Raw genomic sequence first — 8,477 nt, forward strand, 5'->3', positions numbered from 1 at the left:
TAAATGCTTAAATGATACGTATTATATAATTTAAGGTCTAATTGCATGACTTCATGAAAACTGAAGATCTTATCTGAATACCTGATAATAGGCTGGGGAAAGGAGATCGAGGACCATCAGGATAAAATATTTTTCGCTAAATATTTTTTAGGCTTAATAATTTGATTAAATATGATTAAAAAATTTTAAAAATTCTTGAGCCCAAATTATTTTATGAGACGAGATCGATTTTATCCAGGAAGCCGATTTTGGTCAAACGAAAGAATTTAAAAGGCCCAAAAAATTATTTTTAAAAAAAATTGCAAACTTTTATTTTACAATAAATAGATATTTGGGCCTAATTTACCAATGATTGAAGTGCCTAATTTATTTTACAAATCGCTTAATGTTTTGATGATAATTCCAAAGTTTTGATGATTTTATGCTTATATGATCGCATTATGATTTCCAACGGGTATGCTACCAACATAGGATGTTTAAGGGATGGAAAGAGTGTCGTTTAGGCACAAGACGATAGCTGGACAAGAGCTAAAGGAGTCGTTCATGGTGAAGAGTAGAACCTAGGGTTTTAGGGGTTTTCCTTGGGACTCAAGGGCTCGGCCATGAGGGAGAGTCTCTACCAGGCTTGGTCACATTCTTGTGCTGGCTGCGTGTGAGGGCTTGAAGGAGTCCTAGCATGGCTGGACTCTTGGACCACAAGGAAGGAGGCGCGATCAAGGGGTTATTCTCGAAGAATAAGGGATTATTTTTCGAAGAATAAGGCACAAGACGATAGCAGGAGGGTCAGGGTTAGGTCTGGTCCTAGGTGGCTCGAGGGCGGTTCAGTATTTGGGGAAAATAAGGGATCGGTTTATTGGCCGGGGTTCGGTTATAGCCTAGGCAAGGAAAGTGGCTCGAACCATGGTTCACAGCGTGTGGTTCATGGCTCACGGGGGTAGTTTAAGTATGAAAAGTTTATGTTTAAAGTTTGGGAAGAAAATATTAAATTTTGAATTAATTCGAGATTAAAACGCTTAACTGTTTAGTAATTAGGGAAATAAATCGAAAGGCTCGGGTTTACGTCTAAGAAAAATATTAAAAATAAATTTAAGCTTATATGATGATTTGAGATAGGCTCGAGTTGATAAGTGTAAGAAAACGTCAAAATCGAGAATTTTAGAGTCCAGGGGTAAAATGGTCATTTTGCGTTCTAGTTAGTACGAAATGTCTTGCAGTGTCTCAAAGAATCATAATACATGCTAAATGATATTTTAAAACATTTATGATGAAGATATGAAATTTTATGATGAATTTTAAAGCTGTACGATTTTTCCTGTTAACATGCTATTTTACGAATTTGGAAATGACACGATATTTTATGAATAAAAAGGAAAGAAAAATATGTTGAAGGATGTGAATTGACTGTGACAAATGTTATATGATATGATTCGAAATATCATGAGAGAGAATCCCCAGAGGCGGCATTTTTATGGGAGAAGACCCTAGAGGAAACCTAACGATAATGGTGAGCTAAGACTGACCAATCGACCACATGATAAGATTACAGCTAATCACTTTCAAAAACCAAATTTCACCCAAAAATGATATATGATGATGGAAAGCTTTACGATTAAATGATTTATTGATTACAAGCTTATTTTCAATAAAAATATGATTTTCGTATATGTGTTTGTATATGTATTATTTGTTAATCATGGTTACAACGTGTTGAGTCATTAGACTCACTAGGTTTGGATGGTTGCAGGTGAGGATGGTGTTGAGGGAGACGCTGACGCTGGAGTGATCGAGTCCGACAATACACTCCCGTGGGACACTTATTTCCGTATTAGCTTGATAGTTGAAGTTTTGAAATAAAGATTTTTATAATGAGTTATTTAGAGATATTTTTGCTTTATTTTGAAATTTAGTTTTGATCATGTTAAAGATTAAAGTAAGATTTTTGTTAATTTACGACTTAAGAATTTTTATGCCCCTGAGATTTTTAAATGTTAAATCAATTTTTGGATTTTGACAGTGTTGAATTATTTTAGTATGCAAGTTTCGACGCTTATAAAAAAAATTAGTAGGATTCTTAAGTTAAAAAGTGGTGGATGTTTCAATAAGTATTCATAATCATGTAACATTCCATACTTCCTAAACTTACGCACTACGATTCCCCTCTATACAACCATATCATCTATACCACCATATCATTTATATCATAAAACATCCAAGAACTTGTTACAACAAACCCCAAATCCCCAATTCTAGTTCTGCCTATAAGCAATGTAATCAGCCAACGCAACCAGCGGTGCTGCCTTACAGGGATCAAAACCAACCAGCTGCTCCTTAGCCTCCTCATTCAACTTCAGAGCAAACTCCCTAGCCTTTTCCAATCCAAGTAACTTCGGATACGTCGTTTTATCCGTGGCCAAATCTTTACCAGCAGTTTTCCCCAGCTCAGCTGATGATTTTGTAACATCTAATATATCATCCACCACCTGAAACAGCAGCCCTATTTTCCTAGCAAATATCCTTAATTTCTCAACTTCAACGTCATTCCCTCCGCCCAAAATTGCTCCCAAAACCACAGAAGCCTCGAGTAATGCAGCAGTTTTATGCAAGTGTATGAACTCTAAAGTATCCAATCCTACACTTGTGTTCCCCGTGCAGCTCAGATCCACCACCTGCCCTGCCACCAGCCCCTCCGTCCCAATTGACTTCGCTAATTCCCCAATAACCGCCAAAACCCTGTCCGGGGCCACTCCGATAGTGCCAGTCGCCAGAAATTCAAATGCAAAGGCCAGCAACGAATCGCCTGCAAATGAGAATGTAATATCAAGACTTTAGATTAACTAAAAATTCAATTAAGAACGGAGTAATGAAACCCAGTTCAAACAAAAAGAAATTAGATTGGTATGAAGAGAAATTACATCGATTTATATATGTGTGTGTGTGTGTGTGTGTGTGTGTTACCAAGAAATTTAATTCAACTAATAATAAATCCAAAAACAGCCTTCCAAATCTTACCGGCCAAAACGGCCACATCCTCGCCGAACACTTTGTGATTAGTGGGCTTTCCACGGCGGAGGTCGTCATTGTCCATACACGGCAAATCATCATGAATAAGGGTCATAGTGTGAATCATCTCCACCGCGCAGGCAGCGGGCACAGCGGCGGACTGCTGGCCGCCGACAACCTGACAGGCGGCAATGCACAACATAGGGCGGACCCTTTTTCCACCAGCCAACAAAGAGTACCTCATCGAATCGTGAATCACCACCGGATTCTTCACCGAGACCGCCTCGTCTAAAGCTTTGTTCACAAAATTGGCCTTTTCTAAAACGTAAGCTTTGAAATCGAAAGGGGATTCCTCTTCCAAGGTCCAGACTTTTGCTTCCTGTTCCGTAACAATAGCGGACACGCTCAAAGAAGAAATGGCCTCCCTCGATTTGGAAAAATCGGGCTTGCAAACGATTCTGGGATTGTAAACGAGTCCAATTAAGGATCTACACGGCAATGGTCTCTTCAAAATCGAGCCAGATTGAACCAATGGATCCACAAGATTTAAAGATCTCATCTTTTTCTTGATTTCAAAATCAAAGTTTTTTCTTCTGGGATTTAAGAATTTAGTGCGTTTTTCGTGCAAGTGTAGGTGAATTTTATACGAACGGCTCTAAATAGGACAAATACGAAAAGGGTAATAAGGCAACATTGGGGAAACAGATGCTCTAGGTGAGAAGAGATAGGGTTTTGGATGAGAGTGGATACTGCAGATAAAATGGCATGATGACAAGCTTCCACACAAAACAAAATCATAAATGGAGGATTGCCTGGACTCTAATTTGTGTTTAGGTCGAATATGTGCGTCGGCTCCACTAAATCATGTCAACTAAATTATTTAAATATTCTCGTCGAAAAGTTATTTAGTTATGAGCATGTCTTTTGTGAGACGATCTCACAAATCTTTTTATGTGAGACGAGTCAACATTACCGATATTCACAATAAAAAATAATACTCTTAGCATAAAAAGTAATATTTTTTCATGAATTACTCAAATAAAAGATAAGTCTCACAAAATACGACACGAGAAACCGTCTCACACAAATTTTTTGCCTTTATTTATAACATTTTATGTTAAAATAAATTTATTTGTTGTATTACTCATAGTTTATTATAATAATAACAATAAATTTTTTTTTTTCTATGTGACATAATACACAATCTAATTAAACAAATACCCTTGTGTTTGACATCTCATCATCATTAAATTAACAAGCATCTTCTTTTTAGCTTTTAGGTCTAATTGTTGACATTAGAAGACACTTACGATGCCTTGGACAAAGGGGTGAATATAGGTACAATATATATAACATTTATAGATATATATATATATATATATACACACACACAAATTTACACAAAACCATCTCACAGATAAGTCGATTTATTAAAAAATATTAATTTTTATGTCAAAAATATCATTTTTCTTTGTAAACATGGGCCGATCAAACTGTTTCACGGATATAAATTCAGAAGACCGTCTCATAGAAGACTCGCCTACAATTTATGAAACGTTTGCCATTTTCGTTTTCTAAAAACGTGCTAATTTTTTTTTAATTTTTTTAAAACCTCAATAAATCAGCCGAGATGCATAATCACATACATAAAATATTTTGGAACCATTTTAAAAGTAAAACAACCAACACTACAAAAAAAAAGACTAAAGACAACGGTGAAAAACCGTTGTTGTATGTCTTGAAAAACCGTTGCAAAAGCCCCTGTGGTTAAAGAGTACGTTCAAAGACAACGGTGAAAAACCGTTGTCGTAGACATCAAATGCAACGGTGAAAAACCGTTGTGGTATGTCTTGAAAAACCGTTGTTAAAGCCCCTGTGGTTAAAGGATACGCTCAAACACAACGGTGAAAAACCGTTGTCGTAGACGTCAAATACAACGGTGAAAAACCGTTGTCGTATGTCTTAAAAAACCGTTGTTAAAGCTCCTGTGGTTAAAAGATGCGCTCAAAGACATCGGTGGAAAACCGTTGTAGTAGACGTCAACGACAACGGTGGAAAACGGTTGTAAAATGATATTTGCGACGGACTCCATACAAAATCCGTTGCCATTAGCGACCGTTTTTTTACCGTCGCTAAACCTAGCGACGGTTACCAAAACTATCGGCATTCATGTAAAATACCGTCGCTACGTAGCGACGGTTTATATATGAATTCCGTCGCTAATATTTTCGGGAAAATAAAAAAAAAATTAATAATTTAATAAATTTGTTTTGTTAATTGGTACAATTGTATAAGAGATAAAAAAATTTAAGTGTCGTGAAGTGATAATATCGTGTAAGAAATAAAAATTTTAATTGTTTTGAAGTGATAAAATCGTGTAAGAGATAAAAATTTTAAGTGTTGTGAAGTGGTAAAATCGTGTAAGAGATAAAATTTTAAGTCTTGTGAAGTTGTAAAATCGTGTAAGTGATGAAAATGGAGCGAATTTGCATGTATTTATAGATAGGGGTGGAAGAAAAGGGAGGGAAAGCTAGGCGGGATGGAATTTTTGAAATTGGCGACGGTGTTCGTAAAACTGTCGCTAATATTCGCGACAGTATTTGTAAAACCGTTGCTAATATTTGCGACGGGTATAGATAATGTGTCGCTAATTTCAAATTAGCGACGGGTGTACTTGATTCTGTTGCTTACTTTAGCGACGGTTTTACGTAAACCGTCGCTAATACCATTGTGTTCTATTTTTAACCCACGCCAATCGACAACGGTTTTTCTAAAACCGTTGTCGATTGTCCAAAAAACACGTTAATAGACAACGGTTTGTGAAACCGTTGTCATAAACGTTCAAAGACAACGGTTCTGTAACCGTTGTCATTGACCCTAAAAACCGTTGTCTTTGACACACAAAAGACAACGGTTTTTCTAAAACCATTGTCGATTGTCCAAAAAACACGCTAATAGACAACGGTTTATGAAACCGTTGTCATAAACGTTCGAAGACAACGGTTCTGTAACCGTTGTCATTGACCCTAAAAACCGTTGTGTTTGACCCCTAAAAGACAACGATTTTTATAAAAACGTTGTCGATTGTCCAAAAAAACACGCTAATAGACAACGGTTCATGAAACCGTTGTCATAAACATTCAAAGACAACGGTTTTACAGAACCGTTGTCATTGAGCCTAAAAACCGTTGTCTTTGATTCCAAAAAGACAACGGTTGTATAACATATACAGATCACATGCAACAGTGAAAAATATTTGTACTTAAAATAACTTTTTCATGAAGATGCATAAACTTTAAACATAACCATTTTCATAAATATTTTCATGATGCATAAACTTTAAATAAAAAAAAATTTCATAATGATGCATCAACTTGAAACATAAATATTTTCATAAACGATTTCATAAATCTTTTCATATCCTCATAAACATATTCATATGAACATGCCAAGCTTAAACCTCAACCTCTTCCTTTTGCTCATTTCATAACGTATATTATTTCATCATGAGCATAAACATTTTTTTTTTTTTGAATTCAGATCGTTAATTGTGACTTTCCTCATCCTCAAGAAGTCGATGGATCCATCTACATGTAACCATAGTACTGGGTGGTGGGGACATCAACGATGATCTGTCGTCCACTAAACCTTGGCCTATCCTCATCGAATGGAAATACGATCGTCGGAGCTCCCTCGGGGGCCTTCTCCCATAGACGGGCTCCTTCTGGTGCATTTTCCCACACACGGGTTCCCTCTGGGACCTTCTCCAGAAAATGGGCTCCCTCTGGAGTCTTTTTCCCTCGCGACATCCCTATTCTTATACTCATATCCTCAATCGTCACAATTACTTCACCTCCTCCAATGTTTCACATTTTCATCACTTTATAAAAATCATGCATTTAATATCATTTTCTTTTTAAAACACAAGCATGCAACATATTTTTTAATGTTATCGTTTCCTCATAAAAATCCATAAACGTTTTAAAATAAACCTTTTACATATAAAAATCCATAAAATTTTTAAATAAACCTTTCAACATCATAAACATTTAAAATAAAATTTTGATATTTTAAATCATTAATATTTAAAATAAACCTTTTGACATAAAAATCATTAAACATATAAAATTCCATAAACATTTAAAATAATCATTTTAAAGTATAAAATCATCACATTTAAAATAACATTTGACATATACATATCCTTAAACATATAATGTAACGTATCGTACTTTATGCTACTTAAAATTTGCGGAAAAATTTAAGATTTTCTTAAATACCAATAAACTCTTAACTTGCGTTCATAAGTAACTGTCCAACCAAAAGTATTTGCAAAAGAAAATTTCTTGTTTAAACATTGTAATCAAATCAAGAGATTAGAGTATTTGACATTTCATAAAAACTTAAAAACTTGGGCGGTCCCGGATCAAACTTCGCTCCGTTTCCGCTTCGATATCGTCGGTTCGGTAAATTTTAATTCAAAGGCATGTATATTCTTTCGTTTATGCATCGATTTCGTCATATTATGCGTTGTATTGTTTATTATGCGTAAAAATTCATGTATAACGTTCATTGTCTGAGCAAAAAAGTGTTTAGATAAGTTTTGAAATAATTTTTAGATCTGATATTTCGTTTTTCATTGTATTTATAAACTGCGATTTTTCGGTCGTGATTTTGAGAAAACTTTCAACATATGAATCGTAAAACTTTTTGATATCTCCAATTTGATATAAAATTTGAAATATTTGGATAAAAATTGAGTGAGTTATGACATTTTTTGTGGGACTGCTCAAACTGCGTTTTCTGAAAATATATGCTATTGATGGGTTCTTGAAGTTTTATGGTTGCAGGCTTCGTTGGGGATCGATGGGTGATCGTTGCTACGTATATGTATATTGTTAATAATGTTGGGATGACACTTGGGAGAAGGAGTAGTCGTAAGAAACTGTATTGGTGTCAAAATTTGAGTTTACGGATTTGTTGCTTGTGTGGTGTGCGTCATCGTTTGGGACGTTTGTGGAGTCGAGTCAGTGCCATAGCGTCCCAGGATGAGTCTCGAGGAGTTGTTCACAGTCTGTGTAATCAAAATTGGAGAGTGTAAGTTTCTGAGTCGCGGAGTCCAGTTTACTCGGCGCCCGAGCGGTAACTTTTTACCGCCCGAGCGCCGCTCTTTCTGTCCGAGGGTAGGTTTCCAGAGACCTGGCGCTCGAGCAGTAATTATTACCGCCCGAGCGCGGACCCTTCTGTAAGGAGTGTTTGGTTTACACCTCTTTTCAAGTTCAAATAGTAAGTTCATGTCTTTTATTTTGGGGAAATTTTCACACATCATTTTAGAGATTTTTCGTGATTCGATGTCATGGGTTACTACGATGATTTAACGAGGTCAAGTCCCGAGTGATCTAGAGCGTCATAAGCTATTTATACACTTCGTGGTTGAGTACGAGTAATACGTCTAAGTTATGCAAGTTAAGTGTTTA

The 8,477-nt window shown here is 35.9% G+C and overlaps 1 protein-coding gene across 1 annotated transcript; it reads right to left on the bottom strand.

The window, feature by feature from the left end:
• Nucleotides 1–2,091: 2,091 nt before the first annotated feature.
• On the bottom strand, nt 2,092–3,784 carry LOC140827285 (geranylgeranyl pyrophosphate synthase, chloroplastic-like). Its single transcript, XM_073189936.1, has 2 exons — nt 3,010–3,784; nt 2,092–2,797 (listed from the first exon to the last, which is right to left on the bottom strand). Exons 1-2 carry the CDS (start codon nt 3,557–3,559, stop codon nt 2,247–2,249), a joined length of 1,101 nt encoding a protein of 366 aa, XP_073046037.1. The 5' UTR covers nt 3,560–3,784; the 3' UTR covers nt 2,092–2,246.
• Nucleotides 3,785–8,477: the final 4,693 nt, after the last annotated feature.

The sequence above is a fragment of the Primulina eburnea genome, chromosome 3 (genome assembly GCF_022965805.1).
Source record: "Primulina eburnea isolate SZY01 chromosome 3, ASM2296580v1, whole genome shotgun sequence".
NCBI lineage: Eukaryota > Viridiplantae > Streptophyta > Magnoliopsida > Lamiales > Gesneriaceae > Primulina > Primulina eburnea.

Bases quoted from the DNA above. Each gene is read 5' to 3' on its own strand.
- LOC140827285 (XM_073189936.1), bottom strand. From the start codon at position 3,559: ATGAGATCTTTAAATCTTGTGGATCCATTGGTTCAATCTGGCTCGATT. The intron at 2,798-3,009 runs GTAAGATTTGGA...TCTCATTTGCAG, and splicing joins GGATGTGGCCGTTTTGGCCG to GCGATTCGTTGCTGGCCTTT.